The 26,476-nt window shown below is 43.9% G+C and overlaps 1 protein-coding gene across 3 annotated transcripts; it reads left to right on the forward strand.

Moving 5' to 3' along the window:
• Positions 1-19,630: 19,630 nt before the first annotated feature.
• LOC443295 (beta-2-microglobulin) lies at positions 19,631-26,476 on the forward strand. Of its 3 annotated transcripts, XM_027971438.3 has the most exons (4): positions 19,631-19,726; positions 23,512-23,787; positions 24,312-24,339; positions 25,307-26,476. In XM_027971438.3, the coding sequence occupies exons 1-3, from the start codon at positions 19,660-19,662 to the stop codon at positions 24,323-24,325; spliced, it is 357 nt and encodes a 118-aa protein (XP_027827239.1). In that variant the 5' UTR covers positions 19,631-19,659; the 3' UTR covers positions 24,326-24,339; positions 25,307-26,476.

Genomic DNA, 26,476 nt, shown 5'->3' on the forward strand with positions numbered 1-26,476 from the left:
CTCCAGGAGTTTTATAGTTTCTGGTCTTATGTTTAGATCTTTAGTCCATTTTGAGTTCATTTTTGTGTGCGGTGTTAGAAGGTGTTCTAGTTTCATTTTTCACAAGTGGTTGACCAGTTTTCCCAGCACCACTTGTTAAAGAGATTGTCTTTTCTCTATTGTATATTCTTGCCTTCTTTGTCAAAAATAAGGTGTCCATAGGTGTATGGATTTATCTCTGGGCTTTCTATTTTGTCCCATTGATCTATATTTCTGTCTTTGTGCCAGTACCATACTGTCTTGATGACTGTGGCTCTGTAGTAGAGCCTGAAGTCAGGCAGGTTGATTCCTCCAGTTCCATTCTTCTTTCTCAAGATTGCTTTGGCTATTCGAATTTTTTTTTTTTTTTTTGTATTTCCATACAAATTGTGAAATTATTTGTTCTGGTTCTCTGAAAAATACTGTTGGTAGCTTGATAGGGATTGCATTGAATCTATAGATTGCTTTGGGTAGCATACTCATTTTCACTATATTGATTGTTCTGATCCATGAACATGGTGTATTTCTCCTTCTATTTGTGTCCTCTTTGATTTCTTTCATCAGTGTTTTATAGTTCTCTATATATAGATCTTTTGTTTCTTTAGGTAGATTTATTCCTAAGTATTTTATTCTTTTCATTGCAATGGTGAATGGAAATGTTTCCTTAGTTTCTCTTTCTGTTTTCTCATTGTTAGTGTGTAGGAATGCAAGGGATTTCTCTGTGTTAATTTTGTATCCTGCAACTTTACTGTATTCATTGATTCAGTTCAGTTCAGTCGCTCAGTCATGTCCAACTCTTTGTGACCCCATGAATCACAGCACTCCAGGCCTCCCTGTCCATCACCAACTCCTGGAGTTTACTCAAACTCATATCCATTGAGTCGGTGATGCCATCCAGCCATCTCATCCTCTGTCATCCCCTTCTCCTCCTGCCCCCAATCCCTCCCAGCATCAGGGTCTTTTCCGATGAGTCAATTCTTCGCATGAGGTGGCCAAAGTATTGGAATTTCAGCTTCAGCATCAGTCCCTCCAATGAACACCCAGGACTGATCTCCTTTAGGGTGGACTGGTTGGATCTCCTTGCAGTCCAAGGGACTCTCAAGAGTCTTCTCCAACACCACAGTTCAAAAGCATCAATTCTTTGGTGCTCAGCTTTCTTCACAGTCCACCTCTCACTTTCATTGATTAGCTCTAGTAATTTTCTGGTGGAGTCTTTAGGGTTTTTTATGTAGAGGATCATGTCATCTGCAAACAGTGAGAGTTTTACTTCTTCTTTTCCAATTTGGATTCTCTTTATTTATTTTTCTTCTCTGATTGCTGTGGCTAAAACTTCCAAAACTATGTTGAAGAGTAGTGGTGAGAGTGGACACCCTTGTCTTGCTCCTGACTTTAGGGGAAATGCTTTCAGTTGTTCACCATTGAGGATGTTTGCCGTGGGTTTATCATATATGGCTTTTATTATGTTGAGGTATGTTCCTTCTATGCCTGCTTTCTGAAGGGTTTTTTTTTTTTAAAATCATAAATGGATGTTGAATCTTGTCAAAGGCTTTCTCTGCATCTATTGAGATAATCATATGGTTTTTATCTTTCAGTTTGTTAATGTGGTGTATCATATTGATTGATTTGTGGATATTGAAGAATCCTTGCATCTCTGGGATAAAGCCCACCTGGTCATGATGTATGATCTTTTTAATATGTTGTTGGATTCTGTATGCCACAATTTTGTTAAGGATTTTTGCATCTATGTTCATCAGTGATATTGGCCTGTAGTTTCCTTTTTTTGTGGCATCTTTGTCTGGTTTCGCTATTAGGGTGATGGTGGTCTCATAGAATGAGTTTGGCAGTTTACCTTCCTCTGCAGTTTTCTGGAAGAGTTTGAGTAGGATAGGTGTTAGCTTTTCTCTAAATTTTTGGTAGAATTCAGCTGTGAAGCTGTCTGGACCTAGGCTTTTGTTTGTTGGAAGATTTCTGATTACAGTTTCAACTTCTGTGCTTGTGATGAGTCTGTTAAGATTTTCTATTTCTTCCTGGTTCAGTTTTGGAAAGTTATACTTTTCTAAGAATTTGTCCATTTCTTCCAAGTTGTCCATTTTGTTGGCATATAGTTTCTGATAGTAGTCTGTTGTGATCCTTTGTATTTCTGTGTTGTCTGTTGTGATTTCTCCATTTTCTTTTCTAATTTTGTTGATTTGATTCTTCTCCCTTTTTTTCTTGATGAGTTTGGCTAATGGCTTCTCTATTTTATTTATCTTCTCAAAGAACCAGCTTTTAGTTTTGTTGATTTTTGCTATGGTCCCCTTTGTTCCTCTTTCATTTATTTCTGCCCTAATTTTTATGATTTCTTTCCTTCTACTAACCCTGGGGTTCTTCATTTCTTCTTTTTCAAGTTGCTTTAGGTGTAGAGTTGTGTTACTTATTTGAATTTTCTCTTGTTTCTTGAGGTAAGCTTGCATTGCTATGAACCTTCCCCTTAGCACTGCTTTTACTGAATCCCATAGGTTTTGGGTTGTTGTGTTTTCATTTTCATTCATTTCTAGGCAAATTTTGATTTCTTTTTTGATTTCTTCTGTGATTTGTTGGTTATTCAGAAGCGTGTTGTTTAGCCTCCATATGTTTATATTTTTAATATTTTTTTTCCTGTAGTTGACATCGAATCTTACCACACTGTGATCAGAAAAGATGCCTGGAGTGATTTCAATTTTTTGAATTTACCAAGGCTAGATTTATGGCCCAGGATGTGGTCTATCCTGGAGAAGGTTCCATGTGCGCTTGAGAAAAAGGTGAATTTCATTGTGGTGGGGTGAAATGTCCTATAGAAATCAATTAGGTCTAACTGGTGCTTGTATCACTTAAAGTTTGTGTTTTCTTGCTAAATTTCGGTTTGGTTGGTCTATCCATAGGTGAGTGGGGTATTAAAGTCACCCACTATTATTGTGTTATTGTTAATTTCCCCTTTCATACTTGTTAGCATTTGTCTTACATATTGTGGTGCTCCTATGTTGGGTGCATATATATTTATAATTGTTATATCTTCTTCTTGGATTGACCCTTTGATCATTATGCAGTGTCCTTCTTTGTCTCTTTTCATGGCCTTTATTCCAAAGTCCATTTTATCTGATATGAGTATTGCTATTCCTGATTTCTTTTGGTCTCCATTTGCATGAAATATCTTTTTCCAGCCCTTCACTTTCAGTCTCTATGTGTCCCTTGTTTTGAGGTGTGTCTCTTGTAGAAAGCATATACAGGGGTCTTGTTTTTGTATCCATTCAGCCAGTCTTCATCTTTTGGTTGGGGAATTCAACCCATTTACATTTAAGGTAATTATTGATAAATATGATTCCATTGCCATTTACTTTGTTGTTTTAGGTTCAAGTTTATAAACATTTTCTATGTTTCCTGCCTAGAGAAGATCCTTTAGCACTTGTTGAACAGCTGGTTTGGTGGTGCTGAATTCTTTCATCTTTTGCTTGTCTGTAAAGCTTTTGATTTCTCCTTCATATTTGAATGAGCTGTTATCCTTATGGGAATCCCCTTGTGTATTATTTGTTGTTTTTCTCTTGCTGCTTTTAATATTTGTTCTTTGTGTTTGATCTTCATTAATTTGATTAATATGTATCTTGGAATGTTTCACCTTGGGTTTATCCTGTTTGGGACTCTCTGGGTTTCTTGGACTTGGGTGGCTATTTCCTTCCCCATTTTAGGGACGTTTTCAACTATTATCTCCTCAAGTATTTTCACATGGCCTTTCTTTTTGTCTCCTTCTGGAACTCCTATGATTCGAATGTTGGGGCATTTGACATTGTTCCAGAGGTCTCTGAGGCTGTCCTCATTTCTTTTACTTCTCTCCCCCCCACTGCTTCATTTATTTCCACCATTCTATCTTCCACCTCACTTATCCTATCTTCTCCCTCAGTTATAACTGCCTCAGTTATTCAACTGTCGGTTCCCTCCAGAGTGTCTTTGATCTCAGTTATTGCATTATTCAGTATTGATTGGCTCTTTTTTATTTCTTCTAGGTCTTGTTAAACTTTTCTTGCATCTTCTCAATCCTTGTCTCTGGACTATTTATCTGGAACTCCATTTTGTTTTCAAGAGTTTGGATCATTTTTACTGTCATTATTCTGGATTCTTTTTCAGGTAGACGCCCTATCTCCTCCTCTTTTGTTTGGCTTAGTGGGCATTTATCCTGTTCCTTTGCCTGCTGAATATTTCTCTGCCTTTTCATCTTGTTTAGATTGCTGTGTTTGGGGCGGCCTTTCTGTATGCTGGTAGTTTGTGGTTCCTCTTTATTGTGGAGGTTCCTCGCTGTGGGTGGGGCTGGATGGGTGGCTTGTCAAGGTTTCCTGGTTAGGGAAGCTTGTGTCAGTGTTCTGGTCGGTGGAGCTGGATCTCCTCTCTCTGGAGTGCAATTAGGTGTCCAGTAGTGAGTTTTGAGGTGTCTGTGGGTTTGGTGCGACTTTTGGGCACCCATATTTTAATGCTCAGGGTTATGTTCCTGCGTTGTTGAAGAATTATCTTGGTATGTCTTGCTCTGGAACTTGTTGGCTCTTGGGTGGAGCTCGGCTCAGTGTAGGTGTGGGGGCTTTTGGATGAGCTCTTGTCCATTGATGTTCCCTGGAGTCAGGAGTTCTCTGGAGTTCTCAAGTTTTGGATTTAAGCCTCCTGCCTCTGGCTTTCAGTCTTATTCTTACAGCAGTCTCAAGACTTCTCTATCCATACAGCACATCTGATAAAACATCTAGGTTAATGGTGAAAAGATTCTCCACACCCAGAGAGGTTCACAGAGTTACATGGAGAAGAGAAGAGGGAGGAGGGAGATGGAGGCGACCAGGAGGAGAAGAGGCGGAGTCAAAGGAGAGAGACAGATCTAGCCAGTAATCAGTTCCCTAAGTGTTCTCCACAGCCCAGAGCACCCAGAAAGATTCACAGAGTTGGGTAGAGAAGAGAAGGGGGAGGGAGGAGATAGAGGTGTCCTGGGGAGAAAAAGGAGAGTCAGAAAGGGGGACAGAGCAATCAAGCCAATAATCACACTCCTAAGTAAAAATGGGTACTGAAGATTGGATTCTTAAAGGTACAAAATTGATAACAAAAACCCAAAAGCAAAGATTAAAAATCTAGAGTAGATGTTAGACTCTCAAAAATACAACATTAAAAAAACAAAACAAAGTCACAAGAATTATAAAATATATATATATATGAAATTTGCTTTAAAAGTAGGGTCTTTTTTCAAGGTAATAATAGTAGGTTATAAAAATGAAAATTAAAGCAGTAATAAAGAACTTAAAATTTTTTTTTAATTAAAAAATGGTAATAGTAAAATGGCGGGAGCCAGCACGAGGAGTCCCGCCTGTGGCAAAGGTCATGAGGTCAAGGGGCCCGACAGGCAAAGGCGAGTTGGGCCTTAAGGGAGCCTCGCTGGATCTGCTCGTGCATCTGCCCCAAAACCAGAGTCTGCCTGCCTCATTGTGTTATGCCTTCACCAGAGTCTGTCTGCCTCACTGTGTTATGCCTTCACCAGCGTCTGTCTGCCTCACTGTGTTATGCCTTCACCAGAGTCTGTCTGCCTCACTCTGTTATGCCTTTCACCAGCTCCTCTGACATTAACAGGGGGCTGTCCCCTACCACCTTTTTCTCTAGGCCCTCCCCACTGCAGCCAGTGCTGATTCCAGGGCTTCGCTCCATTGCACCTGCCCCTTCCAGAGCAGTTCTCTCTTCTTTGCTTATTTTGGCTTTCTCGTTTGCAAGTCTCTTCAGTGTCTAATTTCCACCCTGACATAAGGGGGCAAAGGTGGTCACTTATCTAGGCTCACTTGTTCAGTTGTGCTGTAGGGAGGGAGGAATACTGCAAACAAATATCACTGGCATGTGTGGGGAGAGCTCGCAGTGTCTGGGCCACACTGGGTTTGGCCCCGCTCACGGCGTGTGTGCTTTCGTGGTCTACACTGATCAGGCTCCAGGTTGTGCAGGGGAAGTCTAAAGCAGGCCCTGGGTTGTGTGCACTTCCTAGGTCTAAGCTGCTCAGGTTCAGGTTCTCGGGTACTCCACAAAGGCACAGACTCTGTTGGACTGCATTTTGTGCTCTTCCCAGGTCTGAGCAGCTCAGGCAACCATGCTTGGTGAGTGCACGCTCCCAGCTGGGTGGTGAGCCTTATCACCTCCCTGGTCCTAGCCCCTCAGTTTCCTGGGTGTGCAGCGAGCGGAAGAGCGTCTCGGGGTGCCATGTGTCTCCTCTGGGGAGCTGATCTCTGACTTCTGGCAGATGTCAACCGTCCAGGATCCCAGGAAGACTTCATTAGTAACTGGGAGGCTGCTCACAGTTTGGTGGAGGATGCTGTCTCTGGGGCCGAGATTGCCCCTTGCCTTCCAGCTCTGGCTGTCGCCTGCCTGCCTCTCTGCCTCTGGTGGTGGGGGGGTAGGGGCCAGTCCGCAGCCGGCGAGCTCTCCTCTGGTGATTGCTCAATCCTTTGTTCTGTGAGCAGGCCAGGCTATACCTTAGAGCTTTTCACGGGAAAGTTCTCTCTCTCTCTTTTTTTTCTCTCTGGCTATCCCACAGTTTGGGTTGCTATCTCACATTAGCTCCTTCAGATTGTCCTCAGGGCATTCAGGCCTGGTCTCCACCCTATGCATGCATGCATCTCTCTGTTCAGCCCCCACTCACTGCTGGTGGACTCAAGCGTCTGGGATACCAGAGTCGTGGCTAGGCATGTAATCTGTCTCCCCACAGGCCCGGTGGTGAGAGGTTTTCCTGGTGTTTGGAAATTTCTTCTCCTTCACGACTCCCTCCCCGGGAAGGATTTCCATCCCTAACTCTTTTGTCTCTCTTTATTGTTTATATTTTGCCCTACCTCTTTTTGAAGAGAATGGGCTGCCTTTCTGGGTGGCTGGTGTCCTCTGCCAGCGTTCAGAAGTTGTTTTGTGGAATTTGCTCAGCGTTCAAATGATCTTTTGATGAGTTTGTGGGGGAGAAAGTGGTCTCCCTGTCCCATTCCTCTGCCATCTTAGGACCGCCCCCACCTTGTAATAATATCACCTTGGAGGATAGGATTTCAACATGAATTTGGGGAGAACTCAGATATTTATTCCAAAGCCATGACCTTTGAGGAATATAGGCTAACGTTATAAAACTACTATTTTTAACTGTTATTTTATATTAAATTATAATATTTAGTTATGAAAATCTCAAAAATGATACTGTTCCCCAAAACTGTGCTTGTACTTGCATTGTAGGATAGGTGCATATGTGGACAGAGAAAAGTGGGACTTTCCAAATCTATATTCAATCTGTAGTCAGGTAACTCAACTTTCTGTGATTAATCTGTAATTGTCACGTTTACAAAGAAAACTCTTAGTTAAGAGAAACTCAGGCCACAGCAATCAGAGCAGAAAAAGAAATAAAAGGAATCCAAATTAGAAAAGAAGAAGTAAAACTCTCACTGTTTGCAGATGACATGATCCTCTACATAGAAAACCCTAAAGACTCCACCAGAAAATTACTAGAGCTAATCAATGAATATAGTAAAGTTGCAGAATATAAAATCAACACACAGAAATCCCTTGCATTCCTATACACTAATAATGAGAAAGTAGAAAAAGAAATTAAGGAAACAATTCCATTCACCATTGCAACGAAAAGAATAAAATACTTAGGAATATATCTACCTAAAGAAACTAAAGACCTATATATAGAAAATTATAAAACACTGATGAAAGAAATCAAAGAGGACATCAATAGATGGAGAAATATACCATGTTCATGGATTGGAAGAATCAATATAGTGAAAATGAGTATACTACCCAAAGCAATTTACAAATTCAATGCAATCCCTATCAAACTACCAGCGGTATTTTTCACAGAACTAGAACAAATCATTTCAAGATTTGTATGGAAATACAAAAAACCTCGAATAGCCAAAGCAATCTTGAGAAAGAAGAATGGAACTGGAGGAAACAAATAATATGTAAACATGTGAAACATGTTAAACATTTCCTCTTGAGAATATAAATTCTTTGGACCAGCCCAGCACCCAGCACCTAGCAAGGTGACAGTAGAGGTGGGTAGCACTTGACTGGCTGCTGTGAACACCAAGACCTGATGGACAGGCTGGGGCCGAGCCAAGAAGAGAGAAGCCACAGCTTCGGGCACCGTCATCCCGGAGACTAGAGGGCTGCTGCTCTTACACTCAGTCCCTGTTCAGCACGGCAACCACTGGGAGAGCAGGAGTGGTTTGGCCCACTGGCTGCATGGTGGAGGAGTTAAATAGTACAGAAATGGCAGGGCCCAAGACTCCTGACCAAGCCAGGCTACAGCAAAGCTCCTCCACGCTCATCTGTTGAGCTGATGAGAGCTCTCCCTCACACAGGAGAGTATCCCGAGTGTGCTGTGTGGCCAGATTTGGTTAACCAACAGGAAAAGACAACATGGAAAAGGCAAATATTTATACTGATCTAGATACCTGGCAACAAAGGTGCAAAACTGATTCTGGAGCCGTATTTTTTTTTCCTTGCTGCTGTTATAAATTACAACAAACCTGATAGCTTAAACCAACACAATTTATCATCCTACAGTTCTGTAAGTCAGAATTTCAACACAAATCTCCTGGGCTTAAAATTAAGCAGGGTTGCTTTTCTTGATGGAGAGTATGGGACATTCCATGAGCTTACCTTTCCCAGCTTCTAGAAGCTGCCTGCATTCTTTGACACATGGCCCCTTCTTCACCTGCAAAGCCAGTATGCTGCAGCTCTCTGATTATGCTTCTGTAGTCACATCTCCCTCTGACCACAGTCAGGGAAAATTTTCTGCTTTTAATGACCTCTGTGTTTATACTAAAGACAGTGAAAGTAAAAGTGAAGTCGCTCAGTTGTGTCTGACTCTTTGCGACCGCATGGACTGTAGCCTGCTAGGCTGCTCCGTCCATGGGATTCTCCAGGCAAGAATACTGAAGTGAGTTGCCATTTCCTTCTCCAGGGGATCTTCCCGACACACAGTTTGAACCTGGGTCTCCTGCACTGCAGGCAGACTCTTTACCTTTACACTAGGCTGACCCATCATCTCTGATAATCTCCCCATCTCAGGGTTCTTATCCTTAATCACACCTGCAAAGTCCCTTTTGCTATGTAAGGAAACATACTGAGAGGTTCCAGGAATTAGGCTATAAACATCTTTTGGGGGGGATGAAGGAGACATTATTCTCCCTACCACAAGGTGTGATATGGAGAAAAGTCTACTTTTGGTAAAGTTTACCATTGTTAATGGTAAGTAGGCAGTTCTGTATATAATGACATGGAAAATATCTATGATATATTGTGAACTAGAAATAAACATGTTCAGTAAGTATTTATAGTATGTCCTAATTTTGTAGAATCTCCATTGTTCCCAATAAATGCTGAGTGAATTCTGTTTAAGCCACGTCGACTGTCAAAGCCTGGCTTCTGGGGGCAGATGGTGGAGCCTACCTCACCCCTCAGCTCTCAGGGTATTGGGTGGCAGCCGGAGAGGTCTCACCTCCATTTTGCTGTCATTGGTCAGTAGATTTTTGGCTAATTTGACAAATGATAAGTTGTCTTTTAGCAAACCCATTTGTGGCAAATTGATCTAACAATGATAGTAACAATGATGACAATACATAATGAAATAAAGAATGATCACAGATTCACCACCTTGTATTTACTGGCTCCCTCCTAGACTGCTCCTACTCTTGTGTTTGATGTGTATACATCCCTCGCATTTTTGTCCTGTTCATTTAGTTTTAAATTTCTGATTCCTCACTGAACAATTCTTTCTTCACAGTCCTGTTTAAGGAGACGTGTTAGAAAAGTACAAGAAACCAGAAAGTAGAGAGGAAAGAATCTGATGCAGGTTCAACATAGGAGGGGGTGGCCAGAAAGGACCACACAGTCTGATTGGTCAGAGGCAGGTGTCAGTCAAGCAAGCTGGGAAGTGGGAAGGTGGGGCTTAGAGGAATTTGCCGAAAGGGAAAAAGGACATTTGCAGGAGATTCTTAATTTTTGAGAGTGCTGCATGGAATCCCAGGCAGGATAGAGAATCCAAGTTGGGATTCTGCAGTTTGGGGTAGGTTCTGAGATGCAGACCCAAGGGCCTATGAAGGGAAAACACCCAAGAAAGGAGGCTGTGCCAGTAGCTTAGTCACTGGTGCAGCGGTCCACAGTGGTGGTGCCTAAGCCTTGGCTCCGGGGGTTGGCCTGTGCCCCCACACTGTTAGGGGGTCTTGGCTTTAGTGTTTAGCCAATGCTGCTCTTGATCCAAGCTGAGGACTGAGGCTAACTCTAACTCCATTTATGCTTTTAGTGGACACTGAGTTCTGAACATCTAATGAGCAGGCTCTGTAGTTATAATTTAAAAATTTCTCACCTTCCAAACTATATACAATATTCCAATATATCCACGAAGGGATGGGCAGCAGAGCTTAACTGCTTCCTGAGGGGAGGAGAGTGAGTGGCAAGAGGCACAGGGGGGTGCACCCACCTTCACTCAGTGGGCCTCCGTCTCCATTTTGGCAGCAGAACCATATTCACATTCAGGAACGGCAATTAAAAATAAAAAGCAGTCAATACTTGATACACTGTGGTTACTACTGTTTACAGCTCTGTACTGCTTGATTTACTTAATACCCAGTTGGTATGATTTTCCAATGAGATCATATTGGCATTTGGAAGAGTGTGGTGGTTACAAACAAGCCTGTGGGCAGAGATTCCTCAGCAGCCAGATCCTTCATCTGTCTCAACTTTAGTACGCCCAGATAACTCTCCCTTGATTAGTGATAACAGTACTAGGCTTCCAGAGATCCTGCCAGGTTTTTTGCCCTCTTTTCCATGGCTTCTGACTTAGTAACTCTCAGCACACAAAACAGCTGTCCTCTGTGTCTCATTTCCTTTGGATCTGTTGCCTGTTATATAACAGCACATACCTGAGAATTCAGTCAGAATGAACACCTTAGGTGGCTGCTAATAAATTAATTTATTAGCAGGAGCGGCGGCCCAGAGGAGTTACCCCACGTCCAAGGTCAGGAGCGGCAGCAAGAGAAAATACCCCATGTCCAAGGTCAGGAGCGGCGGCGTGAGGAGATATCCAGCATCCAAGGTAAGGAGCAGCGGCTGTGCCTTGCTGGAGCAGCCATGAAGAAATACCCAACGTCCAAGGTAAGAGAAACCCAAGTAAGATGGTAGGAGCTGAGAGAGGGCATCAGAGGGCAGACAGACTGAAACAACAATCACAGAAAACTAACCAATCTGATCATATGGACCACAGCCTTGTCTAACTCAATGAAACTAAGTCATGCCATGTGGGGCCACCCAAGATGGATGGGTCATGGTGGAGATGTCTGACAGAATGTGGTCCACTGGAGAAGGGAATGGAAAACCACTTCAGTATTCTTGCCTTGAGAACCCCATGAACAGTATGAAAAGGCAAAAAGATAGGTCACTTAAAGATGAACTCCCCAGGTCTCTGATGCTATAAAGAGCAATATTGCATAGGAACCTGGGATGTTAGGTCCATGAATCAAGACAAATTGGAAGTGGTCAAACAGGAGGTGGCAAGAGTAAACGGCGACATTCTAGGAATCAGCAAACTAAAATGGACTGGAATGGGTGAATTTAACTCAGATGACCATTGTATCTACTACTGTGGGCAGGAATCCCTTAGAGGAAATGGAGTAGCCATCATAGTCAACAAAAGAGTCTGAAAAGCAGTACTTCAACTAACACCCAAAAGAGATGTCCTTTTCATTATAGGGGACTGGAATGCAAAAGTAGGAAGTCAAGAAACACCTGGAGTAACAGGTAAATGTGGCCTTGGAATGTGGAATGAAGCAGGGCAAAGACTAATAGAGTGTTGCAAAGGGTAGGCACTGGTCATAGCTAAACACCCTCTTCTGACAACACAAGAGAAGACTCTGCACATGGACATCACCAGATGGTCAACACCAAAATCAGACTGATTATATTCTTTGCAGCCAAAGATGGAGAAGCTCTATACAGCCAGCAAAAACAAGACTGGGAGCTGACTGTGGCTCAGATATGACCTCCTTATTGTCAAATTCAGACTTAAATTGAAGAAAGTGGGGGAAAACCACTACACCATTCAGGTATGACCTAAGTTAAATCCCTTATGATAATACAGTAGAAGTGAGAAACAATTTAAGGGACTAGAGCTGATAGACAGAGTGTCTGATGAACTATGGATGGAGGTTCATGACATTGTACAGGAGACAGGGATCAAGATCATCCCCAAGAAAAAGAAATGCAAAAAGGCAAAATGGCTTCTGGGTGGGCCCTATAAATAGCTGTGAAAAGAAGAGAAGAGAAAAGCAAAGGAGAAAAGGAAAGATATAAGTAGCTGAATGCAGAGTTCCAAAGAATAGCAAGAAGAGCTAAGAAGGCCTTCCTCAGCAATCAGTGCAAAGAAATAGAGGAAAACAATAGAATGGGAAAGACTAGAGATCTCTTCAAGAAAATTAGAGATATTAAGGGAATATTTCATGCAAAGATGGGCTTTTTTGAGACAGAAATGGTATGGACCTAACAGAAGCAGAAGATATTAAGAAGAGGTGGCAAGAATACACAGAAGAACTGTACAGAAAAGATCTTCACAACCCAGATAATCACGATGGTGTGATCACTCACCTATAGCCAAACATCATGGAATGTGAAGTCAAGTGGGCCTTAGTAAGCATCTCCACAAACAAAGCTAGTGGAGGTGATGGAATTCCAGTTGAGCTCTTTCAAATCCTGAAAGATGATGCTGTGAAAGTGCTGCACTCAATATGCCGGCAAATTTGGAAAACTCAGCAGTGGCCACAGGACTGGAAAAGGTCAGTTTTCATTCCAATCCCAAAGAAAGGCAATGCCAAAGAATGCTCAAACTACTGCACAATTGCACTCATCTCACACACCAGTAAAGTAATGCTCAAAATTCTCCAAGCCAGGCTTCAGCAATACATGAACCGTGAATTTCCAGATGTTCAAGCTGGTTTTTGAAAAGGCAGAGGAACCAGAGATCAAATTGCCAACATCCTCTGGATCATGGAAAAAGCAAGAGAGTTCTAGTAAAACATCTATTTCTGCTTTATTGACTATGCCAAAACCTTTGACTGTGTGGATCACAATAAACTGTGGAAAATTTGGAAAGAGATGGGAATACCAGACCACCTGACCTGCCTCCTGAGAAACCTGTATGCAGGTCAGGAAGCAACAGTTAGAATTGGACATGGAACAACAGACTGGTTTCAAATAGGAAAAGGAGTACATCAAGGCTGTATATTGTCACCCTGCTTATTTAACTTCTATGCAGAGTACATCATGAGAAATGCTGGGCTGGAAGAAGCACAAGCTGGAATCTAGATTGCCGGGAGAAATCTCAATAATCTCAGATATGCAGATGACACCACCTTTATGGCCGAAGGTGAAGAATAAGGAGCCTCTTGATGAAAGTGAAAGAGGAAAGTGAAAAAGAAACATTAAGAAACATTATTTCTCAACATTAAGAAAACTAAGACCATGGCATTTGGTCCCATCACTTTATGGGAAATAGAAGGGGAAACAGTGGAAACAGTGGCTGACTTTATTTTTCTGGGCTCCAAAATAACTGCAGATGGTGACTGCAACCATGAAATTAAGAGACTCTTACTCCTTGGAAGGAAAGTTATGATCAACCTAGATAGCATATTAAAAGCAGAGTCATTACTTTGTCAACATTTGAATCAGTTCTGATGAGATGGATGAAACTGGAGCCGATTATACAGAGTGAAGTAAGCCAGAAAGAAAAACACCAATACAGTATACTAACACATATATATGGAATTTAGGAAGATGGCAATGACGACCCTGTATGCAAGACAGGGAAAGAGACACAGATGTGTATAACGGACTTTTGGACTCAGAGGGAGAGGGAGAGGGTGGGATGATTTGGGAGAATGACATTCTAACATGTATACTATCATGTAAGAATTGAATCGCCAGTCTATGTCTGACGCAGGATGCAGCATGCTTGGGGCTGGTGCATGGGGATGACCCAGAGAGATGTTATGGGGAGGGAGGTGGGAGGGGGGTTCATGTTTGGGAACGCACGTAAGAATTAAAGATATTAAAATTAAAAAAAAAAAACACAAAGGTCCGCCTAGCAAAGTTATGTTTTTTCCAGTAGTCAAGTATGGATGTGAGAGTTGGACTATAAAGAAAGCTGAGTGCCGAAGATTTGATGCTTTTGAACTGAGGTGTTGGAGAAGACTCTTGAGAGTGCCTTGGACTGCAAGGAGATCCAACCAGTTCAGCCTAAAGGAGATCAGTCCTGGGTGTTCATTGGAAGGACTGATGCTGAAGCTGAAACTCCAATACTTTGGCCACCTAAAGCAAAGAGCTGATTCATTGAAAAGACTCTGATGCTGGGAAAGATTGAGGGCAGGAGGAGAAGGGCACGACAGAGGATGAGATGGTTGGATGGCCTCACCGACTTAATGGATGTGGGTTTGGGTTGAGTCCGGGAGTTGGTGATGGACAGGGAGGCCTGGTGTGCTGTGGTTCATGGGGTCACAAAGAGTCGGACATGACTGAGCGACTGAACTCTTCTGAATAAATTAGTTATTGTGCTGATTTGAACTCTAGGTTGGTATCTCCTGGTTGGCAGTCTGGGGTCTTCTTATGCTTTATTTATCCTTACAGTATTTACATTTGCCACAAGGCCTGCACTCAACTGATATTGTCTGCATTTAATAGAATTTAACATAAATGATTGAGGATTTCCATCCCCCAAACAGACCTAATCATGATGAAGTTATAAGAAGGCAGCCATCTTCAAACTCAGTAAGTTGAAACATTTAATGATAATTCTCTCTGGGTTGCAGAACCCCTGGGGTTTTAATTTTCTTCTTTATAGCTTTTAGATTGTTCTGATCTTGTATCATGTCCATACAATTTTTTGTGGGGCAGAAAAAAATAAACATGAGTTAAAAAAAATAATATTACACATTGTGATACTGGCTCTTGTTTCTCTGCAATACTTTCAATTCTTGCCCTGATCCAAGCTACCCAGTGAAACATTTCCTGTGAACCCTTTCTCAGAAGTGGTTTTCAAGTGGATATTATGAAGTCCTTCAAATCACATGGGCTAGCACTTGAATCATAGCTCAGAGTGAAGATGGACAAGCGTCTTAATTCTCTGAAACTGTCTCTTCATCTGTAAAAGAAAGACAGACCTACCTTCTGGATTGTCATGTTGTTGGATCAGCAGCCTCCCAAACTTTAACGTGTTGATGAATCACCTGGGAGGTTGTTAAAATGCAGGCTCTGACTTACTAGGTCCAGGATGGCCCCAAGGGGTCTGCATTCCTAAGAGCTCCTAGAAACGGAGCTGATGTTGTGATGCATGAACCGCACTCTGGTGAGCGACACGACACCCGCAAGAGTCCAGGCGTGAACGTCCTGCCTGCGCTTGTTCCTCTCCTTCCAGGGGGCCTGGGTGTTCCGGCTGCTTGATGAGCCCACCTCAGAGAAGTGCTGACTGAGATCTCTTAAGGTGCAACCCGACTCACCTGAGCTTCAACCTGTTCCTATTTTCTCCCCACTTCAATATCCTTTGTTTTATCTGTTCAGGGACTTCATTCTTCTTTGGCCTAACAAAGATACTGGCACCTATGCTTTTAGGTTATAATTCTTCATTAACTATTTTCGGCTCTGCTGGGTCTTAGCTGCTGCATGCAGGCTCTCTCTACTTGCTGTGAGCAGGATTACTCTACAGTTCTGAGGAGTGGGCTTCTCATTGCGGTGGCTTCTCTTGTTGTGGAGCATGGTCTCTAGAGCATGCCCACTTCAGTAGTTGTGACCCGAAGCTTGCACAATCTTCCTGGGCCAGGGATTGAACCTGTATCCCCTGTGTTGGCAGGAGGATTCTTAAAATGCTGGTCCTCCAGGCAAGTCCAGATTATATTTTAAAGATTATTGAGGTATGATTGATACATGATAAATTGCACTTAGAGTATACGATTTAATAAGTTATACAGCATGTGTACACTTGAGAAACCATCATCATACTCAAGATAATGACATATCCATCACCCGCCCAAAGTGTCCTTAAGCTCCCGAAGCACCTTCCGACCCTGGACACCAGCCATCTGCTTCTGTTACACACACGGGTCTGCCTTTCCTAGAATCTAAATGCAAAGAATCATGCACATTTACTCTTTCACTATCTCACTTTTCCTCTTTCAGCCTAATTATTTCAGCCCTAAGGATCATAGCCCCCCAGGCTCCTCTGTCCATGGGATTCTCCAGGCAAGAATACTGGAGTGGGCTGCCATGCCCTCCTCCAGTGGAATCTTCCCAAACAGTGATCAAACCCATGTCTCCTGCACGGGCAGGGGTGTTCTTACCACTAATGAAACCTGGGAAGCCTCATCTATTGTCTCTTTTTTCTTTCAGCCTAATTACTTCATCCGTGGTATGGTGTGTGCCAGTAACTCATGTGTTGTTTATTGCTGATAGTGTTTCATTGTATGGATGCTGCTGCTGCTGCTAAGTCGCTTCAGTTGTGTCTGACTCTGTGCGACCCCATAGACGGCAGCTCCCCCGTCCCTGGGATTCTCCAGGCAAGAACACTGGAGTGGGTTGCCATTTCCTTCTCCAATGTATGAAAGTGAAAAGTGAAAGTGAAGTCTCTCAGTCGTGCCTGACTCTTAGCAACCTCATGGACTGCAGCCCACCAGGCTCCACTGTCCATGGGATTTTCCAGGCAAGAGTACTGGAGTGGGGTGCCATTGCCTTCTCCGATAGCTGCCATAATTTGTTTATCCATTTGCCTGTTGATGGAACTTTGGCTTTTTTCCAATTTCTGATTGCTACTAATATAGGTGCTTTGAACAGTTCTGCACAAGCCCTTGTATCAACATACACTTTCATTTTCTCTTGGGTAAACACCTAGAGTGGAGTGGTTGGGTCATATGGCCAGTGTATGATTAAGTTTAAAAAACTTTCTCTATTTTCCAAAGTAGATGCACCATTTTACATTACCAACAGAGGAGTATGAAGTTCCATTTATTCCACATTCTGGAAATATTTACAACTGTGAATAAACACTGGAAAAAGTTTTTTAGGAAACTCATTAGGGCCAAAAACACCATTTCCATCATTCATCCTACTCACAGGAGATAACACTATCAAAAAGCCATGTTTGTAGATTTCCAGAAGTTTGCTCTCGTAAGAGAATATAAAGGAAGAAATTGAAAAATGCACTTTTCTCTGTCTTCACTGCTTTTTTAAAAAGCATTTTTAAAATAGACTTTCTTAGGGAATAGATCAGATTCTATCTTGTAAGTATTTTAAGTATTACAGTATTTGTCTGTGATGTGGTAAACAAGGACTATAGAAGTTTCCACTAGCTTTCCTTCTTCCTATACCACCAGGGCAGTAGAAAATAATTCAACACCAACATTACAGGCCTTCAGTTCAGTTCAGTTGCTCAGTCCTGTCCGACTCTTTGCCACCCCATGGACTGCAGTTTGCCAGGCTTCCCTGTCCATCACCAACTCCCAGAGTTTACTCAAACTCATGCCCATTGAGTCGGTGATGCCATCCAACCATCTCATCCTCTGTTGCCACCTTCTCCTCCCGCCTTCAATCTTTCCCAGCATCAGGGTCTTTTCAAGTGAGTCAGTTCTTTGCATCAGGTGGCCAAAGTATTGGAGTTTCAGCTTCAGCATCAGTTCTTCCAATGAATATTCAGCACTGATTTCCTTTAGGATGGACTCGTTGGATCTCCTTGCAGTCCAAGGGACTCTCAAGAGTCTTCTCCAACACCACAGCTCAAAAGCATCAATTCTTTGGCGCTCAGCTTTCTTTCTAGTCCAACTTTCACATCCATATACGACTATTGGAAAAACCATAGCTTTGACTAGATGGACCTTTGTTGGCAAAGTAATGTCTGCTTTTTAATATGCGGTCTAGATTGGTCATAACTTTACAGGCCTTAAGAGCCTTAAATGAGTTAACAACAAACAAATGGGAGGGGAAGGAATGTCTTTCCTCATGACATTATATCTGACAATTATTCTCTTATTTCAAGAGAGCCATAGAGCGAGCTGGTAGAAAAAGTAGGTAAAGAGCATCAATAATCGTAGTAGACTCTCAGTCATCACAGAACACCCACTATGTGCTCCCTGGGGCTCTCTCTGTGCACATTCCCCTTCATTAGGTCTGTGGAGAGTAACCTGCTTTCTTTAGTGTCAACTCAAGCTCCACAGCAGGGATTACCGAAAGGTCTAAAAGTAGGGGAAAGAATCTAGATGACATTTCTTGGGCTCTCTGGGAAGCACCACCCAACTCCCTTCAACTGCACACCAGGGTGATTTCCAAGACCTCTGCCACTCTCGGCCCCCAGGTTCACTTCCTCTTCCGGGTATTCCACTCCAGAAATGAGCCTTGGACTCAGCCACCAGGTAACGTCAGCTCCTTTTTATGTTATCTATGGAGAAGGAGTTTTCTTAACGAGTCTTTGTAACACTGACACCCTCTTAGAATCTATAGGTCTAACTTTGTTTGAGTCCACAGAAGATGCAACCCAAATTCATACTAAAATTGTCCAGTCCTCTATCTTCCGAGTGTCTGAAGCGCAAATGACGTCAATATCAGGCCAGTCTGTAACCTCAGCCTTTGTTTTCCTATCCCTAAAAAATATAACGAGGTAATTCCTACAGCCTAGGGTTTATTCACGGACTCCCTCACATGTTCAGCCGTTCCTTCCTTCAGGAGTTTAAGCAGCCTCTCATCTGTACACTCACTCATCCGGTTCATCCAGTACCTAGTCCCTGCCAACCACCATTCTAGTGTGCTAAGTCGCAGGGAGTAAAAGTTCCTCGAGGCGGTAGATACTCTAATGCTCTAGGCAGTTACTGCTTTTAGAAGAGGTTTTACTATCAGTGGTCATTTCTCCAGAAACCATCAATTACTTAAATTACAACGGCAAGATACGGACCAGAGTTTCTTGGCACAGACGTTCCGAAATGCCTTTCCATTTTGGAAAATATTCAGGAAGCAAGAAGGTCCTCCTCCCTGCCAGATGGTTCTCCGAGCTGGCACCACGACGCCTCGAGGTTCCTGGAAACTTTTCTTGCCCAGGGAATCCAGAGGACGTGCAATGTATTTCTGGGCTGGAATTGCGAACCGAGTTCTGATTCTGCCCAGTACGTTCGGCCTCTGTCCTTAGCCTGAACAGTTCTATGCTTCAGTTTTCCCGACTGATAATCAGGTGCCAGGCTCCTCACCGGCTGTGGCATGCAAGGTACGCGAGTCCCTTAGCCTTTCCGGTGCTGTTCCAAAAAGCGAAGGTCCGTCCACACTGAAGTTCTAGGGTGAGCGGGTCGCGCCCCAAGCTTGGGCGCGCACCCCAGATAAGAGGGCGCTGATGTACAGGCAGCGAAGGCACCGAGCCCAACCCTGCCTTCCTCAGCATCATGAGACTTACTAGAAAATGAAACTGAAAACGGGGAGCGTGTTTCTAACCTGCCCCGGCTTAGTTCGCTCGGAGACTTGTGACGGCCCGGCGGGCAGGCTTCCGATTGGCTGCCTGAATGCGGGGTATAAAGGCGAGCGCGGCCCCCGGCCGCTCACTCGGCCACCCGCGCAGCTGCTGCAAGGATGGCTGTCTCCGCGGCCTTGGTCCTTCTCGGCCTGCTGTCGCTGTCTGGACTGGACGCCATCCAGCGTGAGTGTCCTCTCCTCTCTCCCCTCTTCCGCCAGCCCGTCCTGTCCCGATCACACCCACTTGGCACCCTGGGCACTAACTCTGTCCACCCCGGTCCCGCTCCCAAGTTTTCCATCCCAGCTCGGTGGAGGAGCAGCCGGCTTCGTCTCGGGCAGTGGAAGCGGCGAGTGGGGAGAGGGTGCGACCTCAGGTCGCCAGCTTCCCCGGGATGTGGGGAGGGAGCCGCTGGCTCGGCCGGACGGTACCGCGCGGGTCGGGACGGAGTTCCTGGGTGCGGATGTGGTTCAGGGCGGGCGAGGTGGGGGAGGGATTCTCTTCCGCTGCTTCGCGGGGCTCTGGCTGCCCCCGCGCATCTCGTGCTGGGGGCGGGCTGGCGGGTCCCAGAGGGCAGGGTTGGGGGCTGCGAACGGGTGGAGACAACGCGTGGGCTTTGGGTTAGTCGCCGCCAGGGTATGTCGGCCAGCTGGCATCCTGAGGGCCTGGAGCTTCCAGCAGGAGCCGGGCAGGTTCATCTGCCCCTCTGTACTTTTCCCCAAATAAGGGACCAAACCAGAACGAGGAATTTTCGGAGACTTTGGTGGAATGCCTTGAAGTTTAACAAACCAATGCTCGTCGTTAATTCTCTTGTTCTCCTTACACTTCGCTTTTAATAACAATCATAGAGGTCCCCGTTGACAGCTGTCTATCCTGCGCTGTGTGCTGTCATTTAATTGTTGAAAGGGGTCTGCGATGTAAATACGGTGTCTGTCATCAGTGAAGTTCAGTCACTCAGCTCGTGTCCGACTCTTTGCGACCTCATGTACTGCAGCAGGCCAGGCCTCCCTGTCCATCACCAACTCCCAGAGTCTACCCAAACCCAGGTCCATTGAGTCGCTGATGCCATCAAACCATCTCATCGTCTGTCGTCCCATTCTCCTCCCGCCCTCTATCTTTCCCAGTAGCAGGATGTTTTGAGATGAGTCAGCTCTTCCCATCAGGTGGCCAAAGTATTGGAGTTTAGCTTCAACATCAGTCCTACCCATGAACACCCAGGACTGATCTCCTTTAGGATGGACTGGTTGGATGTCCTTGCAGTCCAAGGGACTCTCAAGGGCCTTCTCCAACACTACAATTCAAAACCATCAATTCTTTGGCGCTCAGCTTTCTTTATGGTCCAACTCTCATATCCATACATGACTACTGGAAAAACCATTGCCTTGACTTAGTTGGACCTTTGTTGACAAAGTACTGTCTCTGCTTTTTAATATGCTGTCTACGTTGGTCATAAAGGAAGGAAAGTTATGACCAATCTAGACTGCCTATCATCAGGGTGTCACAAATGAGGAAATGGAGGCTGAAAAGTTGAAACAAGTTAATCCCGCCAGGGGATCAGTGGCAAACAGTAGAACCTGACCAGAGCCTTTGGCCCGGTGGCGCGCCCCTTGGGCAGTCACTGGTACGTTTTCCACAATCTTCTGGGGTGAGATTCTAGGGAGCAAGCTGGGCAGCCGTGGGCCTCTGTGACCTTTGTTCACAAAGGGCTTCCTCCTTTGGCTCCTTGCCTGGTTCTTTCCAATATGAAGTGTCTCTCTACTTTCAGTTTTGAGTAAGTGAAGGTTTATCAGTCAGAAAGGTTGTAAAACTAGGGCTGAATAATCAACACACTTACCCAGGTTATCAGGGACGCTGTGTTCAGATACCTTCTAAACACAGTGAAGCTCAGATTTCTCTTTCATGTGAAAATGGAATTTAAAATGTATTTGCCAAAAGAACACATGATGTCTGTATTATCACTATTGATATTTTGTTGTGGCCATAGAATGCTTTCAAAAAATAACAAGCAGATATTAAAAAGTATGTTCATTAGAAAATTTCCAAGAGAATACATGCCTGGAAAATACACAGGGGATTTCTAGAAGACATACAAATAACATGTAAGTGTGATTCACTTTGGGAGGGGGGGATCTATTTTCTGCTCTTTCCCTGTGTAGGTTTTATTTCAGTCTGGGCGTAAATTTTCAGTTAAACTACAGAAGCTAAAATAGCTCTTCCCCAAAATGCAGAAGCAGTAAGTGGCCGAAGCCAGATTCAAACCCAGACCTGTCGGATACACCTCCTCCTTTTGGAAATCACTATTGTGATACCCTTGCAAACCCACCCCCCGGCACAAACCTGCCTAGCTCCCTCAAAGGGAGGATTCCAGGTGGGATGAACCTGTGCTGTTGGATGTGTTATGGTCTAGTTATTAGATCCACCTGCAATGGGGGAGACCTGGGTTCGATCCCTGTGTTGGAAAGATCCCCTGGAGGAGAGAAAGGCTACCCACTCCAGTATTCTGGCCTGGAGAATTCCATGGACTCGATAGTCCATGGGGTCGCAAGGAGTCGGACATGACTGAGCAACTTAACTGTCACTTATTAGAAGCTCAAATGTAAATAAAGGTTTAAATAGAGGTAAATAGAGGTGTAAATAGAGGTTTCTGATTTATCTTCACTTTGAACGTTGGAAAAATACCAGGGCTTCATAGTATTTCCAGTCTAGCTCTTAGTGGGACTAGGGATCTTTTCTTTGATGATTGGAAGATTCTACAGAGATACATCCAGTCACAGTGGCCTGGACTCCTCCTCCTCTGTGCCTCCTGGACATAGAGGATGAACTGACCTTTGTAATCATGTCCCCTGAGTGCATTTGTATCTAAGTGGATTATATACATATATTTATATCAGTCTGTAAGTTTAGCAGCATTAACAGTTCACTTAGAAAATGTAGATACAGAGCTTATAGTACTTTCTTCCACATCCTCATGGAGGGTCTAAACGTGCGTCTCATTTTGGAATCCACCTGTCCTGTAGCAATGTGTCATATTCGCAGCCTGGCAGATGTGGAAGTCACTTGACCGTGCTCATTAACAACGCAGCTCCCACCGTCACATGCATTACGCCACTTGGTCCTGATGGAGAGTCTGATCTTTCCCATTTGCCGCAGGCCTCACTCTTTCTGTTGGTCTCACCCAGCTCATCTAAGGTGTTCCCAGCTCCTGTCGGTGTTTCCCTTTTGCTTCTTTCTTGTCTGGCTCATGAATCGGGTACACGTTCAGATAGAGGTTTGTCATGTAAACTATAGACATGGTGAACAGCTTGTGTTCTGTGGAAATACACCGTGGGTGGACTCTGTTAGGAACCTGAGCGAGGAGGTAATGATGATTACACCTGCCGTTTACCGGGCAGCTGCGCTGTGCAGGGCTCTGTACTAGGCACCTGCTGAGAAGTCTGGTGGGTGTGCATCTAGACAGGAGACCAGGAAGAAAGAAGCAAATGTGAGGAAAATAACTGGCGGGGCTGAAACAGGGTATAATATGGGAGTCTTTTGATGTGGCCACTCTGGAGGGTGTGTGAAGTGAGAAATGAAGCCCGATCAGTCGACTGGGGCCAAATCATGTAGACTCTTGAGCGATACAGATTCTATGTGCTGAGGAGCCGTGAAGCCCTCTTGGGAGCCTCCACACAGTTCTTAAAAGATACAGCATAGTGTCCGTTGACAGAAAAAGATGTTACCAGAAATCTGCCAGGAAAAGCCTGAAAGGCCTGTGTAGGGGATTATGTGGGAGAGATACTAAGTCATGGCGTTTCCCACAAACTGGAGGTGGCCTTTTGCAAAAATGGAAGGTCATTTGGCCCGAGGGAAAGAGGAATTGGGAGAAATGGAGGATCCAGTATAAACATTTGGTGCCTGATCTAGCTTCAGACCAAAGGAGCCCCAAGTGGAATACTCTGCAATTTCATGGGTCTTTCCCTGCCGCTCCTCAGGTATTCCAGAGGTCCAGGTATACTCAAGACACCCGCCAGAAGATGGAAAGCCAAATTACCTGAACTGCTATGTGTATGGGTTCCATCCACCCCAGATTGAAATCGATTTGCTGAAGAACGGGGAGAAGATTAAATCGGAGCAGTCAGACCTGTCTTTCAGCAAGGACTGGTCTTTCTACCTTCTGTCCCACGCTGAGTTCACTCCCAACAGCAAGGATCAGTACAGCTGCCGAGTGAATCACGTTACTCTAACACAACCCAAGATAGTTAAGTGGGGTAAGTTGTCAAGTTCTTTGGTTAACCACTGACAGTTGTATCTGAGCACAGCCACGGCATAAAGCTGCTTTGATATAAAGACATCTGCATCCTGGGATTATCAGGGAGTGTTACTGAAGCTCTGCGTAGTGGCACCCTCTGAGAGAGCTGGGCACAGTGTGGTCGCTGAGACAGTGGCTTCCCTGCAGTGAGAGCAGGGAGCAGCGGCACGTGCGCAGGCACTCCCAAGGCTTGTTCCCTGTGGCCTCCTCGGCTCTCCTGGCAGCCTCGGGCACACCCAGGACCAAGGAGGGTCTCCGGAAGGCACGGGCCTTGAGTGCAAGCCCTGCTACGGTAGGGCCCTCCAACCCTGGCCTCCTCCAGCTCTCTGGATGGCTTGGGATCTCCGGCTGGTAGGAAACGTCTAGGTTTTTCCTCACAGGCTCTTCTGCCATCTTTGTTCATAACAATTTTAGACTTTTGTAGTAAGCAGCATTTCAGAAGTCAAACTTAACTGTTTTCTTTCTCCATCTTCTTTTCCACAGATCGAGACCTCTAAGCAGCACCATCAAGGTGGGTTTCTAACCTTAAGAAACCCTATTGTAATATCAGTATCCTGGGGACCATTACAGACAGCTCTAATATGATAAGCCTCACAGTCTGGAAGACATTAATCAGGGTAACAATTCAGCAGGCAGAGAAGAATCCCATGGGGTCCCATTCCCTGCCCCTGGGAGCGGGGGGAGATGAGGAAGGCCGTGGTCCTGGGTGTGACTTTCCCAGCATCACTAACCCTCTAAAGGGAGGACAGAGGAGCTGCAGGTGTGGGGTTACAGGCAGAGGCAGCACCTGCAAGTGTTTGCTCTTGCTGCCATTTCCATGTTGGGCACCTCTGGGCCTTCAAAGGTGAACTGTCCCTCCCTTTGCGTGGCAGCTCTTTGCTAAATAGCCTGAAGAGAAGAGTGACGTGGTTCTGCAGAGACACCATTCCTAAGTGTCTGGGCACTGTAGTTGGGTCTCAAAGCTCCCAGTCCAACAGAGGAGAGAAGTGGAAACAAGATTGTTGTAACTCAGTGTAAAGACACTGTAACAGATGTATTGCAGCTCTCACACCTAACTCCAGCAGCATGGAACAGGGAGGGATTGGACTTCCCTGCCACTTCAGGTGGAGGCCAGAGGCAGATAATCCAGCTTTTCTGGGAAATTGTATTACTCAGTGTATCTTGGCATGGAAAACCTATTCACATTTCCTGTTGCACTGTAGGACAGGGAAGTTAATTTGTGAGAGCATCAGAGAGTTTGGCTAACCTGCCCAGCGTCACACAGTTACTAAGTGTTAGAGCGAGGATATGAACTCTAATACCAGCACTCTCTTCTCTACGGTTTAGGAGAACCAGTGGGGTAAACTAAAAGGTTTGCAAAATCATCTGCAGTTTTATCAACAGAGATTTATACAGTGAAAGTTAGATAAGTTTGGTGGTGTTATCTGTCATCTAAAATAAATGTATTTATTATTATTCCTTTTCTCTTTTTTTTTCAGATTGAAGATTCTTCATTTGGTCTAATTCCAAATTCTCTTTCCTTGCTCTTTAATACTGCTATTCTTTTCTGCTTTATGAACATAACAAGAAGTCATATTCATGTTACCACAAATACTTTCTTTATAATTCTACCTTGGGCCCTACTTGTCCATGTTTGACCTGTCTAGGCAGGTATCTGTGGTGGAGGCGCTGGCATCGTGGAGGTGGGGAAGACAATTGCAGATTTAACATCAGCATCTGGGTGTCTTCTCATACAAAACTGGGTAATAGATACTTATGCACATTAAAGTGAGCCTCCAATTTTGTTACTTTGTTTACAGTTTTGGGAAAATTTTGGAAAGATAATTTTTAGAAATATGGGAATTTGTTAATTTTTAGAATTATGGAGCTTGTGGATGAAGCATTTTGCCATTTAAAATTTATATGTTATCTCCTGTATCTGTTAGAAACTTGGTTGTGCCTTGTTTTACTATATATTTTGTTTTACTATTTAAAACAATGGTAAAACATTGTGTTCAGCTTCTCAAAGGAACAACAGCTGACTTCTCAATGTCAGTGGGATCCAGAACATAGCAGAAAGTCATCATGAATGTGATGAAACAACTTGCTATCTAAAATTCTGTATTCAATAAAAATCTTTAAAGAAAATGACCGCATGATAAACATTATTAGATAACTAAGATTGCAGCACCTGTCAGATCCTCACAAAGATTCTAGATGATACATTTGAGGCAGAGGAAAGGCCCAAAATGTGAGAGAAAGGGAGAGTAATGGAAATGTATCAACTTTGTCATCTAAATATAAAACAGTAGTGGTTTCTAAAGTGGTTAGAAAAATAACACAACAACAACCTAAGTATAGAAAGAGTAAACAATGGTAAAGTGTTCGATGGACTTTTTACCCTGAAGGGTAAAGTTACAAATTTTTGGTAATTTAAATATGTACAATATATTTTGGGGCTGTCCTCAGAAAGAACATAGGCTGACTATTTAATATCCAACTAGAAGATGGCATAGGAGCTTATGGAGTGGTAGTAATGTTTCACTTTTTGACATGGATGGTAGTTACAACAGATTTTGCTTTGTAATTTTTTGTTAAATGTATATATATTCTGCTCATTTTAAAGAAATCTTACGTTTCACAATAATAAAATTTATTAATGTGGTTTA

Source organism: Ovis aries, chromosome 7, assembly GCF_016772045.2.
Source record: "Ovis aries strain OAR_USU_Benz2616 breed Rambouillet chromosome 7, ARS-UI_Ramb_v3.0, whole genome shotgun sequence".
Classification (NCBI taxonomy): Eukaryota; Metazoa; Chordata; class Mammalia; order Artiodactyla; family Bovidae; genus Ovis; species Ovis aries.